The sequence below is a fragment of the Tachyglossus aculeatus genome (genome assembly GCF_015852505.1).
Source record: "Tachyglossus aculeatus isolate mTacAcu1 chromosome 12 unlocalized genomic scaffold, mTacAcu1.pri SUPER_6_unloc_1, whole genome shotgun sequence".
NCBI lineage: Eukaryota > Metazoa > Chordata > Mammalia > Monotremata > Tachyglossidae > Tachyglossus > Tachyglossus aculeatus.
The window spans coordinates 22447293-22464854 of NW_024044828.1; the positions used below are offsets into that span (position 1 = coordinate 22447293).

Sequence of the window (17562 nt, forward strand, 5' to 3'; positions counted from 1 at the left end):
AATACATACGATTGAATGAATGTGGGATAGGGACTCTGTCCAACTTGATTAGTTCGTATCTACGCCAGCGCTTAGAACAGTGCTTGGCGTATAGTAAGTGCTTAACAAATACCACCACCATCATCATCATCATCAAACCCCCGGCCCTCCTCCCTCGCCCCTTCCGGGAGCACTAGAAGTGCCAGCCCTCTGCTGCAGGCACGGAGGGGAGGATCCCTGATGGGAATAATATTACTAATAATTACCTCTTCTCATTGGCCACGTCCCTATCCCTGCGCCTCTCCCAAAGGTCTGGAGAGCTTCTGAGGCCAGCCCCACTGGACAAGACTGGTCAGCTGGGGTCCCACAGAGGAGTGGGGTCGTTTAGGATGCCAGGAAGGGCTGGCTGCCGGCAGGAGGACCTGCGTTCTGCGCGGTAGCCCGCCTTCGGCAGGAAGGGGCAGCAGAATCGCTCTGAGTGAACTCCCTCCTGGTTGTATCACACTGCAGCCTGGCCGGCCGCGGCCTGCCAAAAATATCCCCAGCAACCCCAGCTGGGTGGAAGTGGGGGAGCTATGCTCTATGCTTCTCATAGTGAAGCAGCATGATTTAGTGGAAAGAGCATGGGCTTGGGAGTCAGAGGTCGTGGGTTCTAATCCCCACTCCGCCACTGATCAGCTATGTGACTTCGGGCAAGTCACTTGACTTCTCTGTACCTCAGTTACCTCATCTGTCAAATGGGGATTAAGACTGTGAACCCCACGTGGGGCAACCTGATTACCTTCTATCTACCCCAGCTCTTAGAACAGTGCTCGGCACATAGTAAGCGCTTGACAAATTCCATCATCATCATTATTATTGTTTTATTAGTAGTATTATTATTATGGGGAGGGGGAGACACGGGGAAGCTGGGAAGGCCTCTAGTGAGACTGGGGCTGCCCTAGTGAGATATGAGGGAGGGGGCTGACAGGGACAGGCTCGGGGATGTGTTTTATGGCGCTTCCGCTTCCTCCACCCCGAACCCGGTCGCCGGTGTGGGCCGCCAGGACTCTCCCGGCCCTTCCCGGACACCCTCAGATCCGCAGAGCCCCAAGCCCCGCGGCCTTACTTGGGGTAACCGGAGGGCGCGTGACTTCTCTGAGACCGGCAGCCGGGGGCCTGCGGGACTCGGCTGGGAATGGAGAGCTCGGGGGGGGGGGGGGGCGTGCTGAGCCCCCTGCCGGAGCTCGGACAGAGGAAGAGGCCCAGGCCGCTTCCAGGCACAGGAGACCCGCTCCTCTCCTCTCCCCCGGGCTGAGCCGGGGACTTGGTCAGTCCCCCCGGCCCAGGCAGCCCCTCCGGCAGCCCGGGACAGGGCGTGGAGGGGCCCGAGGACGGTCCTCTGGGGTGGTGGCATCGGGGGTACTGATCCCCTCCAGGTGAGCGTCAGTGGAGACGACTCCACTGCTTCGCGCTCGGCAGCCTGGTGTGTGTGGGGGGGACTCTTCCCATCCCTCTTTCCTGGGGCTTCTAGCCTAATGACGGACTGAACGGGGACCTCTGGCGCTCTTCGACCCCACCCTCCGCCCCAGAAAACTGCGATCCCGGCCCGAGGCACAGCAGCGTCCCCCGGGGCTGGGAGAGCGGGGGGGAACAGGGGGCGGCCCAGCCGGGCTCCGTCTGCAGGGGCAGGTCACTCTCCCGGCCGGCGGCGGCAGGAGACAGCGAGCGTCCGCCCCAGCCTTTGGGTGGCCGCCTTCACCTCGGCGTTCCTCAGCGTGTAGACGAGCGGGTTCAGGCCCGGGGTGACTACGGTGTAGAAGACGGAGACCACCTTGTCGGCCGGGAAGCTGCGGAAGGGCCGCAGGTAGATGAAAACGCACGGCCCGAAGATCAGGCTGACCACGGTCAGGTGCGAGGCGCAGGTGGCCAGACCCCGTCCGTGGCGCAGGCGCGACCTCAGCGTGGCCAGGATGACGGCGTAGGAGGCGAGCAGGACCACGAAGCAGGCGAGGGACAGCAGGCCGCTGTTGGCCACCATTAGCACTTCCACGACAGCGGTGTCGGCGCAGGCCAGCTTGACGACCTGGGGGACGTCGCAGTAGAAGTTGTCCAGTCGGTTGGGGCCGCAGAACGGGAGGCGCAGCAAGAGCACGGCCTGCGTGGCCGAGTGCACGAAGCCCCCGGCCCAGCAGGCGGCTACCAGGCGGCGGCGCAGGAGCCGGTCCATGATGGCCAGATAGCGCAGGGGCCGGCATATGGCCACGTAGCGGTCGTAAGCCATGGCCGTGAGCAGGAGCATCTCGCTGGCCCCCAGCAGGTGGAGGGCGCACACCTGGGCCAGGCAGGCCGGGAAGGAGATGGTGTCTCGGCCCCGCAGGAGGTCTTCCAGGACCTTGGGCACCGTGACGCAGCCTAGGCCTAGGTCCAGGAAGGCCAGGTGGGCCAGGAAGAAGTACATGGGCGCTTGCAGGAGGCGCCGGGCAGCGCGCACGGACACCACAATCAGGAGGTTCCCCAGCACGATGGCCGCCAAGGCCGCCGAGAAGAGGCAGGAGAGAAGCAGCCGCGGCGCCCAAGAAGAGGGCAGACCCAGAAGGACGAACTCCGTCACGGCCGAGCTGTTCACCCCCTTCTCGGCCCTGAGGGCCCTGCAGACGGGAGAGTCTGGCTCAGGCAGGGGGCACTGAGCGCAGACCCCCCCAACCCCGCCGGCGTAGATTTAACCTGGAGAGAAGGAGTCGCCGCTGCGGGGGGTGGGGGGAAGGGGGACCCGAGCGTCGGGCCCCTTGTTTTTCTGCCTGGGAAAGGACAGAGCCGGCAGAGGGAGAGAGAGTGAAAGGACGGCTCGGGGAGAGCAGGAGAGGGTCGGGCTTGATTCCAGGGATACTGTTTCCCGGGAATCGGACTGTAGGGTCCCTGGGATTGGGAAGGGGAATGAGTCAGGGGGCGGGGCGGGGGGAAGTCCACCAAGGCCAGCGGGGCCACTGTGAGCCGGACAGGTCAGCCCCGAGGAATCCGTTCAGACCAGGACACCAGCACCGGCCTTCCGGGGACCCTCGGGTGGGTAGGGCGGGGCTCGGTGGAGTGGGGGTGGGGGCTACCTGTCTGACGGCCCGTGGCAGGCGCTAGGTGTCATCGGGGCCACGTTGGCTTCAGGCAGCTAAACAGGTACAGGTGCTCTTTCCGCAGGCAGGAGAGACTGTCAGACACCGTCCCCTCTTGCTTCCCCCGACCCCTGGTCCGTTCCGCTCCACTGCTCATCCCCCTGCACATTGGACAGTCCCACTGCTTCCTCCGCCCCCCCGCGCCCCGGACCGTCCCATCCCACTGCTCACCTGGACAGTTCCTCTGCTCCCTTTTCCCCTCTAGACCTCCCTACTGGAGGGAGTACCAGGGACGGGGGAAGAGTTTGAACGAAGTTTCCGAGGCGAGAGAATCAGAGCGAGGTCCGGTCAGACGGGGATCTGGGGAGGAACAGAGCACATGAGCACCGGAGTAGTGGACGAGGAGAGAGGAAAAGAAAGAAGCAGAGAGTGGCAGGGGAGCCTGAGAGATGACGTCTGGGCTAGGAGTGAGGAGGGCAGCTGTCAATCAGGTGAGCTCTTGGGCCAACGAGAACGTAGCCCAAGGATCCACTCAGAACAATAACCATTGTGTCTACGGCCTCGGCCTAGCTCTGTTCTGGGGGGGGGGGGGGGGGGGGGGGGGGCGGGCAGAAGAATGAATAAAAGCACCCGTCTTTGAGAGATCTGCAAGTACCGTGTTTTGCCTTTTCGAACTGATGATTGGTTTGGCTCGGCTCCCTGTGCGTGAGGCCTCCTGTGTCTGGGTGTAAGAAAGACTTAGGGGATAGGATAGAGAAGCAGCATGGAGTAGTGGATAAAGCACGGGCCTGGGTGTTAGGAGGTCATGGGTTCTTATCCTGGCTCCGCCACTGGTCTGCTGTGTGACCCGGGCAAGTCACTTCACTTCTCTGTGCCTCGGTTACCTCATCTGTAAAATGGGGATTGAGTCTGTGAGCCCTACGTGGGACCGAGACTGTGTCCGACACGATTAGCTTGTATCCACCCCAGAGCTTAGTGCAGTGCCTGGCACTTAGTGAGCACTTAGCAAATGCCACAGGAGAGGATTAGAGAAGGGTAAGACAACTGGGATGGTCAGAGAACGAGAAAGCATGGGCCTGGATATTCAGAATGCCCAAGAGAAAGTTGAGGAAACAGTCTCCTAACTGCGTTCCAGACCAGAGAAGCCATGACGACTTTTCTCGCTCCAGGGGGCTGCGCGGAAATGGACTTACTCTGCAGCAGGAAATACTTCAGGTAGACCCTTCGTGCAAAATGTAATAATTCTTGCTGCTCGCGGAGACAACGAAATCTCTGTGTTCAGAGAGTCCTGCAAAGAGGTCAGTGTGTGAGTCCCTTTTGCTTAGCAGCCATTCTTCCTGGGGACAGGGGAATTATCGTCAATGGTGTTTATTGATCGCTTACTTTGTGCAGAGCACTAAACTAAACCGGGATGGACCAAATGAGACGTTAGTATCCGACCCAGCTCCAAGGTCCCGAGACCTTGCCAGGGGCCGGGGCAGGAATCTCGGTTCGGCCTTAAATCTCCTCGTCAGGAGCTGAATCTGAAGTATTTGACCTCTCGGTATCTAACTAGTCCTTCAGCGCCTTCCATCCCGGGCAACTGTGGTAACTCGATGTGAGGCTGGAGATTTCCCCGCTATTCCGATCTGCGGGGCAGAGAAAGAGCAGGAAGCAGAAATTTGTCACCATGCAGAGCCACCCAACACCACGCTAGAATGCTGGGCGGGGGGGTTGGGGGGGGATGGCCCTGGAAAGGTCAACACCTCCCCATGAGCCCGGAGCCAGAGGACCTAGGGAAACTGCGAGCATTAGGGGTGGGTTTAGGCCCGCCGGGTGGAAGGGCCGTTCCGGTCTGCCCCCCAGCTCAGTGCCCGTCTCCACTGAGGGCAGGGGCTGGGCTAGTGGGAGGGGGAGGGAGAAGATGGTCTAGGATCCCGTCGTTCCCGCGCCCCCGAGACACACACACACACACACACACACACACACACACACACACACACACACACACACACACACACACCCCTCCCCCGCCCTTTCCGAAAGGCAGGGCAGCCTGCGGACAGCGGTTCCCGCGGAGTGGAAGGAGCGGGAGGCTAAGGAGGCGGAGGAGGGCGAGGGTAGAGGAGCGGAGGCCCCAGCGGAGGGGGCGAGGGCGGCTGTGCTGGGGCCTTTACCGGTCTGAGCTCCTGGCCAGCATTGCCCCAGTCTGCGCTCCGCTGGCCTCATCCCCTTATAAAGCTGGGCGGCACAGGGCGGGAAGGAAGACAGATGGCGGGTGGGGTCTTCCGTCTTGGGAATACTCTTCCCCTTGCCCCCTCCTCCCTCTCCACCGCCCTCCCAAGACCTTGCCGACTCACTCACCCAGATTAACGAGCTCTGTGAATTCCATAGCTGCTCAGGGTTGGAGGGAGCCCGGAGACGATGTCCCGAGGTGAAGGTGCCCCGAGGAGATGCCCTGGGGTGATGCCCGGAGGCGATGCCCCAAGGGGACGCTCCGAGCGATTGGAGGAACCTAGATGGGGGGAGGGCTGAATTTCCAGTGGCGTTTAATCTCGCTCCTCTTTCCACCGTCCTGCCCCCTTCACGACCGTTTGGGGCTAATGATGGAGCCGCAGCTCTCCCAAACCCTCCACCCCACCCCCCTCAACCCGATTCTGCTTCCAGAGGACGTGGGTTCTGAAGAAGCCTGGCTTAGTGGAAAGAGCCCGGGCTTGGGAGTTAGAGGTCATGGGTTCTAATCCCGGCTCCGCCACTTGTCAGCTGTGTGACTTTGGGCAAGTCGCTTAACTTCTCTGTGCCTCAGTGACCTCTTCTGTAAAATGGGGATTAAGACTGTGAGTCCCACGTGGGACAACCTGATTACCTGGTATCTACCCCAGCGCTTAGAACAGTGCTTGGCACATAGTAAGCGCTTAACAAATGCCATCTTTATTATTATTAATAGCGAGCTTACAGTCTACGGGGGAGACAGACAATATAAACTAGACTGTGAGCCCACTGTTGGGTAGGGACTGTCTCTATATGTTGCCAGCTTGTACTTCCCAAGCGCTTAGTACAGTGCTCTGCACACAGTAAGCGCTCAATAAATACGATTGACTGATTGATAAACAAATTAATTAAAGATATGCACATAAGTGCTGTGGGGCTGGTGGGCGGGGGGGGGCGTTAATAAAGGGAGCAAATTAGGGCGAAGCAGAAGGGAGTGGGAGAATAGAATGTGAGGGCTTATTTAGGGAAGGCCTCTTGGAGGAAATATGCCTTCGATAAGTGCTTTGTCTTGTCTTGTGCTGTCGAGTCGTCTCCGATCCATAGCGACTCCATGGACATATTTCTCCTACAACGCCCCATCTCCAACTACAATCGTTCTAGTAGCGTATCCATAGAGTTTTCTTGGTAAAAATACGGAACTGGTTCACCATTGCCTTCTTCTGCGCAGTCATTCATTCATTCAATCGTATTTATTGAGCGCTTACTGTATGCAGAGCACTGTACTAAGCGCTTGAGAAGTACAAATCGACAACACATAAAGACATAAACCCTAACCCTACCCAACAACGGGCTTGAGTCTCGGCCCTCCACTCTCTCCCATGCTGCTGCTGCTCAGCACAGGTGAGTTTTGACTTGTAGCAGATTGCCTTCCACTTGCTAGCCACTGCCCAAGCTAGGAATGGAATGAGTATCGTTCTGCTTGACTCTCCCTCCCGTAGCCGAGACTGGTAGAGGACTGGAAGCTCACCAAGTGCGATCCTGAGAGGGGTCAATAAGTGTTTACCAGTGTTTATTAAGCACTCACTTTGCAGGTAGCCCTGCACTAAAGCTCGAGGTTAAGAAAACACGGGTGAAAATTAGACAGGGTCCCTGGCATTTAAGGGATTCACAATCTAAGAATAAAGGGGGGAGGTGGACTGGCGACAAACACATAAGGAAAAAATAAAACTAAGAACACAAAAACAACCTAAAAGGCCAGGAGAGGAATAAATCCAAAAGACACTAAAATAAAAGCCGGGGCTGTGAGTAGGAGAGCAGAGTTTCGGGCTTCTCGCGGCTCAATCTAACAGTAAAGTCGCCATTTATTCCTTCATTCAATCGTATATTTTGAGCGCTTACTGTGTGCAGAGCACTGTACTAAGCGCTTGGGAAGTACAAATCGGCAACATACAGAGACGGTCCCTACCCAACAACGGGCTCACAGTCTAAAAGGGGGAGACAGATAACAGAACAAAACAAGTAGGCAGGTGTCAATACCATCAGAATAAATAGAATTATAACTATATACACATGATTAATAAAATAGAGTAATAAATATGTGCAAATATATAGAAGTGCTGCGGGGTAGGAGAAAAGGGTAGGGCAGAGGGAGGGAGGGGAGGAGGAGGAAGAGAGGAAAAAGGGGAGGCTCAGCCTGGGAAGGCCTCCTGGAGGAGGTGAGCTCTCAGTAGGGCTTTGAAGGGAGGAAGAGAGCTAGTTTGGCAGAGAGGCTTAACTTAAACCCGTCCTTTCCTCTCCGTCCAAACTGCAACCACGTTAATCTAAGCATTTATCCTATCCCTCCCCGATTACTGTAACAGCCTCCTTGCTGATCTCCCTGCCTCCTGTCTCACCCCACTCCAGTCCAGACTTCACTCTGCTGGCCGGTTCATTTTTCTACGAAAACGTTCAGTCCATGTTTCCCCACTCCTTAAGAACCTCCGGTGGTTGCCCAACCACCTCCACATCAAACAAAAACTGCTATTGGCTTTAAAGCACTCAGTCACCTTGCCCCCTCCTACCTCACCTTGCTACTCTTCTACTACAACCCAGCCTGCACACTTTGCTCCTCCAGGGCTAATCTTCTCACTGCACCTCTATCTCGTCTATCTCGCCGCCGATCCCTCGCTCACATCCTGCCTGGGGCCTGGAACGCCCTCCCTCTCAAATCAGACAGACAATTACCCTACCCAACTTCAAAGCCTTATTGAAGGCACAACTCCTCCAAGAGGCTTTCCCGGACTAAGCCGTCCTTTCTCTTCTCCCACCCACTTCTGCGTCGCCCTGACTTGCTCCCTTTATTCATCTCCCTTTCCAGCCCCACAGCACTTATGTACCTATCTGTAATTTTTTTATTTATATTAATATATGTCTCCCCCTCTAGACTGGCCCACCTGCTGGGGCCGCTGCCCGCGCTGCGGGTGCTGCTGCTGCGCCGCGTGGGGCCGAGCGCCCTGCCGGCCGGAGCCCTGGAGCCGGCGGGGCCGGGCCGGGGCCGGCTTCTCCTGGTGCGGCTCAGCTCCGAGGAGGCGCTGGCGCCGGAGCCGGGGCTGGAGGAGCGGATCCCGCGGCGGCCGGGCTTCGTCGACTTCCAACACGTGTTCTTCGCCTGCGGCTGCGACGGCGCCTGGCTGGACGCGTGGGCGGCCCGGGCCCCCGCCTCCTACGTGTCGGGCCTGGAGCGGGTCGAGTGCGAGAGCCAGGCCGCCGAGCCCGGTCCCCGCCGCTCCCCGCTGCTCCCCTTCCTGCACGCCCACTGCCCGCCGGAGGGCCTCGGCCTGCTCCTCTTCCTGGCCAGCTCCGCGCTGCTGCTGCCCCTGCCGCTCCCGCCCCCGACGGCGGCCGCCCTGCGCGCCCGGGCCTTGGGCTCCGCGCCGCGGGGCTGCTGCCCCCTCCTCCTCCTCCAGCTGCTGCGGCCGCGTGGCCCCTACCGCTACGACGCCTTCGTGGGGCACTGCGCCCGTCTCTCCCTTTTAGACTGTGGGTAGGGACTGTCTCTATATGTTGCCAACTTGTACTTCCCAAGCGCTTAGTACAGTGCTCTGCACACAGTAAGCGCTCAATAAATACGATTGATTGATTGATTGACCGGGACTGGGTGGTGCGGGCGCTGCTGGCCGCCCTGGAGGAGGCGTCCGGGCCGAGCCGGGCTCTGCGGCTCTGTCTGCCCGAGCGGGACTTCGTGATGATGATGATGATGGTGGCATTTGTTAAGCGCTTACTATGTGCAAAGCACTGTTCTAAGCGCTGGGGGAGGTTACAAGGTGATCAAGTTGTCCCACAGGGGGCTCACAGTTTTTTTTTGAAATCCCCATTTCACAGATGAGGTAACGGAGGCACAGAGAAGTGAAGTGACTTGCCCAAAGTCACACAGCTGACAGTTGGCAGAGCCGGGATTTGAACCTATGATCTCTGACTCCAAAGCCCGGGTTCGTTCCACTGAGCCACGTGCCGGGCCGGGCCCGGGCGGACGGCGTGGCGGCCGGGCTGGCGGCCAGCCGCGCCGCCCTGTGCGTCCTCCGCAGGCCCTGGCTCGCCCTGGCCCTGCGCCTCGCCACGCAACACCTGCTGGACGCCCCCGGCCCGCCCCGCCTGCTGCTGCTCGTCCGGGACCCCGTGGGCCGCGGCCGGCTGCCCGGCTGCCCCGGCCTGGCCCGGCTACTGGGCCCCGGGGCCATCCTGCGCTGGCCTGGGCCGGGGCTGGGGGCCGGGGCTGAGGCCGAACGGGCCGCGTTCTGGGAGACGCTGAGGGAGCGGCTGGAGGCGGCCGGGGTCGGGGGGAGCTCAGTGGAAAGAGCCCGGGCTTGGGAGTCAGAGGACGGGGGTTCTCATCCCGGCGCCGCCGCTTGTCTGCTGTGTGACCTTGGGCAAGCCGCTTAATAATAATAATAATAATAATAATGATAATAACATTTATTAAGCGCTTACTATGCGCAAAGCACTGTTCTAAGCGCTTAATAATAATGGCATTTATTAAGCGCTTACTATGTGCAAATCACTGTTCTAAGCGCTGGGGAGGTTACAAGGTGATCAGGTTGTCCCACCGGGGGCTCACAGTCAATCCCCATTTTACAGATGAGGTAACTGAGGCACAGAGAAGTTAAGTGACTTGCCTTGCCCAAAGTCACACAGCTGACAATTGGCGAAGCCGGGATTTGAACCCCCGACCTCTGACTCCAAAGCCCGTGCTCTTTCCACTGAGCCACGCTGCTTAATAACGGTATTCGACGGTATTTGTTGAGCACTTACTCGGTGCCAGGCACTGTCCTAAACTTCTCTGTGCCTCAGTTACCTCATCTGTAAAATGGGGATTAGGACTGTGAGTCCCGCGTGGAACAACCTGTTTACCTTGCATCTACCCCAACGCTTAGAACAGTGCTTGGCACATAGTTGGCGCTTAACGAACACCATTATCATTATTATTATTATTATTATTAGCTCAGGGTCGGAAGCTTTACGGTCACCGTCCCCTTCCCTCCCCAGCTGCATCTCTTTAGGCCCTTTAGACGGTTACTGTTTCCAGCGTCCACGTCCCGGTCACTTCTTTGTGTCCGCCTGCTCCTGCTTCCACTCTGAGTGCCTCGAGATCAGGAACCTCGTCTTCCAGTCCCTCTATCCTCCGGGTGCCCGCCACAGCGCTCTGCGCCCAGCGGGAGCTCAGACAATGCTGCTGGTGGGGATGATGATAATGATGACCAATTAATCAATCAATCATTCAGTGACATTTGCTGAACGCCTACCGTGTCCAGAGCACTGTACTAAACGCTTGGGAGAATCCGAATTAACAGAGTGGGTAGACATGATGGAGCGGAGAAAAAGGAAGAGGAGGAGAAGGAGGAAGGGCGGCCGAGGCCAGGAACGGGAGGGACACTGTTGTCCAACGGGTGGAACCAGGGGCGGCTATGAGCCCTGGAGGCGGTGTAGACAGCCTCCGCTGGGGTTAAGGCTACCGGACTCTCGTTGGAGGACGGTCCGGCAAATTGAACAAACTGTTTGTTCGTGAATTTTTCCGCTCCCAGCCTGGCTTGGCCTCCTGCCCGTCCCCCTTCTCCTCCCCTGCCCCCCTCCCCACTCTCTCCTTCAATCAATCAATCAATCAATCGTATTTATTGTGCGCTTACTGTGTGCAGAGCACTGTACTAAGCGCTTGGGAAGTGCAAGTTGGCAACATATAGAGACAGTCCCTACCCAACAGTGGGCTCACAGTCCTTCCAGATCCGAGCGGCCTCAGAGGAGACCGGGAGGCGGCTCAGAGGACGGGACTTGGCAGCCTTTAAACCGGCTCCTTCTCCACCGGGATCGGACCCAGCAAGGGTCAATCAGTCAATCGATCGACCGTATTTACTGAGCGCTTACGTATGCAGAGCAGTGTACTAAGCGCTTGGGGCGGAGGGGCTTCCGGCACCTGCCTCCTTCATGCCTGCCCAGATCCCAGGGAGGACCTCGGCCTCTCCCCCGGGGCTGCGTCTCTCCGCTCTAGTCCCGAGCAGACCCCAGGGGCAGCCGCCGGTTGGAGGGAGAGGCAGCGCTCACAACTGCCAAGAGGCCTCCTGCTGTCCCGGGGGACCGGAGTCGGGGCCACCCGCTCCTACCGTTTCCGCCAGGATAAATTCCAAATCCCCCGGAACGCCAGACCGCATTTCGGCCCTGTCGTGGTACCGGACTCAATCTCCGCCTATGGGTCCCGCTGACTGGGATTGCAGCTCGATTCGGGGAAGCGGCCAACGGCTTGAGGTAAAAGGGTGCCTCGGTTTCCCCACTGACACCTGAGAATTCCGGTAGCCCAGCAGTGAGGTGGAAGCAGGGCCACTCCTGTGGTACAGAAGGGCCCAAACCGGGTCTCGGGGAGTAATTGGGCCGGCGCTACCCGTCGCAGGTCCGGAGAGGGGCTGTCTCATCACTGACCAGCAGAGAGTAGGTCGGGGACGATTTGGGGTCTCGGGGGTCGGGAAAGCCTGGGAAAAAGGCACAGGGTCAAATCCTCCCGGTCCTGGGTCACATCGACCAATTTACATCCCTGCAGACATGTAACTTCAGGCAGTCCACCCCTCTCCATCCAGCCTCCAACCCATGCATCCAGAGAGGGACCAGCACAGGACACGTTCCCACAGGGAGCCATGCAGCCAGAAGCACCAGCGGGTCCGGGGGGAGGGCGTGGGGGGGGTGGGTTGGACAGATCCACGGACGAGTGTCCACTCAGTGTCACTGGGGGAGAGTCAGAGATGGAGAGGGGAGAGCCAGGGGTGTTGAACAGTCCATGCTGGGTCATTGGGGGGAGAATCAGGGGTGTTGGATGTCCCTGCTAGTTCGCTGGGGAAGAGTCAGGGGTTGAGAAGAGAGAGTCGGGGCTGTTGAATGGTCCGTGTTGGGTCATTGTGGGGAGATCAAAGCTTCCAAAGTCGTTGTGAAGTGAAGCCAGTATGGGCCCGGTTCCCTGACTCAAAATCTGGGGACTCACGGTTGGAAAGCCCCTGACTCATTCCTCCACACCCGCCAAAACCCTGGGCACTAAATGCTCTTTTGATTGGTAATTGACAGATTCATTCATTTGTGTCTACGACTGATAGTAGTAGCAATAATATTATTTACTGGTGCCCATTGGGTGCAAAGCACTGTACTAAGCACTTAGGAAATAAAACAGAGAAATTAGGCATTCCCTTCCCAAAAGAAGATAGCCTTCTAACGGGACAACAATATAAAACTATTTACAGAGTAATTTAAAAAAATTGGGGTAGACAGTTGAACAAGCAAATAAACATAAGTGCTAAGGATAGGTGTAAATAATCTATAGGAAGCAGTGGGGCCTATTTGAAAAAGCGTGGGCCTGGAACTCAGAGGACCTGTGTTCTCATCCTAGCTCCACCACTTGCTTGGGCAAGTCAATTAACTTCTCTGTGGCTCAATTTCCTCAACTGTAAAATGGAGATCCAACACCTGTTCTCCTTCCTACTTAGAATGTGAGCCCCACGTGAGCAGTAACTGACCTAATGATTCACTTTCCCCTCTAGACTGTTAATAACAATAATAGTAATAACAATAATAATGATACTTGTTAAGTGCTTACTATGGCTTACAGACTAAGTGGATTCAACTTCGGGCTCCTTACACTTTTAAAAGCTCTAGACTGTAAGCTCATTGTGGGCAGCGAAGGTGTCTACTAATCCTGGTATATTGTACTCTCCCAAGTGCTTAGTACAGTGCTTTCCATAAATACTTTGATAGATTGAGTGATTTTTGTTAAGTGGGGAGATATGGACTGAACTTTTTCAAAAAATGACCCAGACAGCAGAATGAAGTATGGTTGCAGGGCAGGAGGTAGGTAGGTAAGGAGAGGAGGCAGGGAGGTCAGAGAGGAGGCTGATGCCAGTAGTCAAGGCAGGAGATAAGTGCTTGGCTGAGTGTGGTAGCAATTTGGATGGAGAGGAAAGGATGAATTCTAAAGGTATTGTGAAGGTAGACTAGACAGGATTTGGTGACATTGAATATGTGGGTTGAATGAGAAGGATGAGTCAGAGATAATACTAAGGTTACCAGCTTGTGAGACAGGGAGGATGGTGATGGAAAAGTTGGGATAAGGACAGGGTTTAGGTGAGAATTCTGTTTTGGTCACAATAGTTTTGAAGAAAGATATGTCCAGATCACAGTACTAAGCACTTTGGAGCATGCAGTGGAGTTGGTGGACCTGATCCCTAGGGGTTTACAATCTATCAGGGGAGACAGAAATTAAAATTACAGATAGAAGAGAGCAATACAGAATAAAGATGTGTATTTTAGGGCTACAGGGTTGGGGAAGGCAGTGAATACCCAAATGCTTACATAATGCAGTGGTTATAGTGGGAGAAGTAGGGTAGAGAAATGAGAAATTAGTCAAAGAAGGTTCCTAAAGGAGGTGGGATTTCAGAAGGACTTTGAAGATGGGGAGGATAATGCTCAGCCAGATGTGAATGGGGAGGAAATTCCAGGCAGGTGGGATGGTATGAATGAATAAGAGGTTGGTAATGAAAAATCGAAGAATAAGGCCCAGTGAGTAGGCTGGTTGGAGAGTGAAGTGGGTGGACTGGGTTGTAGTGGTAGAGAAGTGAGGACTAATAGGGAAGAGAGAGCTGATTGAAAGCCTTAAAGACAATGGTTAGGAGTTTCTGCTGTGGATGTGGACAGGAACTGGCAACCATTAGAGATTTTGGAAGAGAAGTGAGATGGGTGTAAAATCATATCGTAGTAAAATAATCCAGGCAGCAAAGTGAAGTAGAAGCTGCAGAGGGGAGAGACAGAAGATAGGGAGGTCAGTGACGAGGCTGATGCAGTAATTGAGTCAGGATAAACAAGTGACGAGGCTGATGCAGTAGTTGAGTCGGGGTAAACAAAGTCAAAAATGCTAGAGGTGGCTATGGGTTTATAAACTCGGGGTGCTGGTAGTTAATCAGGGCATGTTTGCTGGAGGAGGTGAGATTTCAAAAGGGTTTTGAATATGGTAAGAGCTATGGGCTGTCGGATTTGAGGAGGAAGTTCCAGGTCATGGTAATGACATGAGCAAGGTCCAGCTAGAGGGTTTGCTTTGAAGGGATGAAGAGCATAAGCTGGGGAATAATGTGTGGAGAGAGCAGATATGAGAGATGGGAAGAATTGATGGAGAGCCTTGAAGCTTACTGTGAGGAATCTTTAATATGGAGGAAAATGGGAAGCCAGTAGAGGGTTTTGAGGATGACTGACGTTTGAAGAAGGTGATCTGTGCAGCATCACATAATATAGATTGGGGGGAGTGGAGGGAAACTGGCAGCCAGGAGACAGGTGAGGAGGCCAATCCAGTAGTTAACTAATGTATGCCAAGTGGACGGACCATGGTGGAAGCAGTTTGGCTGGAGAGGAAAGAGTGGATCTGGGCAATGTTGTAGAGGAAAAATGATGACAACAATAATAATTACGATAACAATAATAATAATAATAATAATAATAATAATGGTGTTTGTTAAGTGGTATGTGTCAAGTACTGTACTAAGTGCTGGGAGAGATACGAGATAATTAGATCCCCCACGGGGCTCACAGCCTAAAGATGAGGAGAACAAGTACTGAATCCCCATTTTGCAGATGAGGGAACTGAGGCCCAGGAAAGTGAAATGGCACGAGAAGTAGTATGGCCTAGTCAGAAGGACTCTAATCCCAGCTCCACCATTTATCTGCTGTGTGACCTTGGGCAAGTCACTTCACTTCTCCGTACTTCAGTTACCTCACCTTTAAAAAGGGGATCAATACTGTGAGCTCCTTGTGGGACATGGATTGTGTCCAACTTGGTTAGCTTGTATTTACCCCAGTGCTTACTACAATGCCCACACAAAGTACGTGCTTAATCAATCAATCGTATTTATTTAGCATTTACTATGTGCAGAGCACTGTGCTAAGTGCTTGGGAAGTACAAGTTGGCAACATATAGAGACAGAAAAAGTGGCTTAAAAGACAGTATCTACTGACAGAATGATTTATGAGAGCTGGAAGACGGTGACACATAGAGGATGACCCTTAGGTTGTGGACTTCTGGTAATAATTAAAATTCTGGTAGTAATAATAATAATAATAATAATGGTATTTGTTACGTGCTTATTTTGTGCCAAGCACTGTTTTAAGTGCTGGGGTAGATATAACATAATCAGGTCGGACACAACCCCTGTCCCACGTGGGGTTCTCAATCTAAGAGAGGGGAAGAACAGAGAACAGGGGAGGGGGAGGATGATAGTGTTATTGGCAGAGATGGGAGAGTTGTGAAGAGGAGCAGGTTTAGGAAGGAAGATCAGTAGTTTCATTTTAGCCGTTCTGAGTTTGTCTGAGGAACCTACGTGACATAGAGATGGAGAGGTCCTGGAGGCCAGAGGACCTCTACTTAAATGAGTAGTCGGGGCTGGAGAGTTAAATGTGGGAAGTGTCTGCACAGAGGTGGAAGTGAAGCTGTGGGAACTTATGGGCTCCCCACGACTGTGGTTGTGGAGTCAGAAAAGCAGGGGACCTAGCACAGCCACGCACAAAGCCCACAGTTAGAGATGAGAGGCAGTAGAGGAACTGATGAAGGAAACTGAGAAGGAGCGGCCAGATTAGATTAGAAGCAGGTCAGCAGAACCCGGGACCTCATAGTCGTTCCAGAAGGAGGGAGTGGTCCACAGCGTCAAAGGTCCAGAACTAGGGCGGATACCTAGTCTCTGGCTCCTAACTAGGAGAAATTCACCCAATTGTGCCTGCTACCTCCCTGTTGGATTTGAGTTCCTCTACCCCCTTTATTATGATATTTGTTAAGTGCTTACTCAGTGTCAAACACTTGTAGGAGCTTGGGGAGGCACAAGTTAATTAGGTTGGTCACAGTCCCAGTCCTACCTGGGGTTCACAAGCTAAGTAACCGAACTCTAATGCCCAGTAGACCGCTCTGCCCACAGTAGGCATCCAATAATAATAATAATAATGGCATTTATTAAGCACTTACTATGTGCAAAGCACTGTTCTAAGCGCTAGAGATATTACAAGGTGATCAGGTTGTCCTACGTGGGGCTCACAGTCTTAATCCCCATTTTTACAGATGAGGTAACTGAGGCACAGAGAAGTTAAGTGACTTACCCAAAGTCACACAGCTGGCAGAGCCAGGATTTGAACCCATGACCTCGGACTCCAAAGCCCGTGCTCTTTCCACTGAGCCACACTACTTCTCAATACAGCATGGATCCCCACCCAGGCCTTGCCCTAGTTTGTTCCTGTTGATGGCATGACTCCATTTCTCCTTTAAGGACAAATGGAAACCCTGGGAAGAAATAACCACTCTGGATCCGTGAGCGGGTTCATCCTCCTGGGCTTCCCGTGCCGGCGGGAGATTCGGCCCCTCCTCTTCTCCTTCTTCTCCGCGTCCTATGCCCTGACCCTGCTGGGGAACGGGGCCATCGTCTGCGCCGTGCGCCGGGACCGCCGCCTCCACACCCCCATGTACCTCCTCCTGGGGAGTTTCTCCTTCCTGGAGATCTGCTACGTCACCTCCACGGTGCCCAACATGCTGGCCAACATCCTTTCCGAGACCAAGGCCATCTCCCTCACCGGCTGCTTCCTCCAATTCTACTGCTTCTTCTCGCTGGGCACCACGGAGACTTTCCACCTATCGGTCATGGCGTTTGACCGGTTTCTGGCCATCTGCCGGCCTCTGCACTACCCCTCGATCATGACCCCGCAGCTCTGCGGGCTCCTGGTGGTCACCTGCTGGGTGGGCGGCTTCCTCTGCTTCGTCCTTCCTGTTTACCTGTTGGCCCGGCTGCCCTTCTGCGGCCCCAATGTCATCGACCACTTCCTCTGTGACCCGGGGCCCTTGCTGGCCCTGTCCTGCACACCAGCACCTGGTGTGGAGCTCATCTGTGCGGGGCTCAGCACCCTCCTCCTCTTGGGCACCTTGATCTTCATCCTGGGCTCCTACGCACTGGTGCTTCGGGCGGTGCTGAGGGTGCCCTCGGCCGCCGGCCGGCGCAAGGCCTTCTCTACCTGCGGGTCACACCTGGCCGTGGTGGCGTTGTTCTACGGCTCCGTCATGGGCACCTACGTGAGCCCCGGGGCCGGGAGCTCGGGTGGGGGCCAGAAAGTCGTGACCCTGTTCTACTCTGTGCTGACGCCGCTCTGCAACCCGCTCATCTACAGCCTCCGGAACCAGGAGATGAAGGCCGCCCTCTGGGCCGGGTTTGGGGTGAGGGGAGCGGGCCCGAGGCGGGGGAGGAGCTGGAGGGACCCGACCAGCCCCTGGGAACCACAGAAATGA

At 55.5% G+C, this 17562-nt stretch overlaps 2 protein-coding genes and 1 non-coding gene across 3 annotated transcripts; 1 reads left to right on the forward strand and 2 right to left on the reverse strand.

Moving 5' to 3' along the window:
- Positions 1–1651: 1651 nt before the first annotated feature.
- On the reverse strand, positions 1652–6536 carry LOC119920884 (olfactory receptor 4Q3-like; the record flags this gene model as incomplete). Its single annotated transcript, XM_038741105.1, has 2 exons — positions 1652–2601; positions 6497–6536. Coding segments are annotated over 2 exons (990 nt in total), but the record flags the coding sequence as incomplete, so codon positions are not given.
- A 130-nt stretch (positions 6537–6666) lies between these two features.
- On the reverse strand, positions 6667–6804 carry LOC119921188. The gene has a single exon (XR_005448493.1). It is a non-coding gene; the product is annotated as a small nucleolar RNA SNORA7 (small nucleolar RNA).
- A 9756-nt stretch (positions 6805–16560) lies between these two features.
- Positions 16561–17562, forward strand: LOC119920885 (olfactory receptor 11H6-like). The gene has a single exon (XM_038741106.1). It carries the CDS (start codon positions 16561–16563, stop codon positions 17560–17562), a length of 1002 nt encoding a protein of 333 aa, XP_038597034.1.

Excerpts from the sequence above, each read along its gene's own strand:
- LOC119920885 (XM_038741106.1), top strand. The coding sequence starts at position 16,561 with ATGGAAACCCTGGGAAGAAATAACCACTCTGGATCCGTGAGCGGGTTC.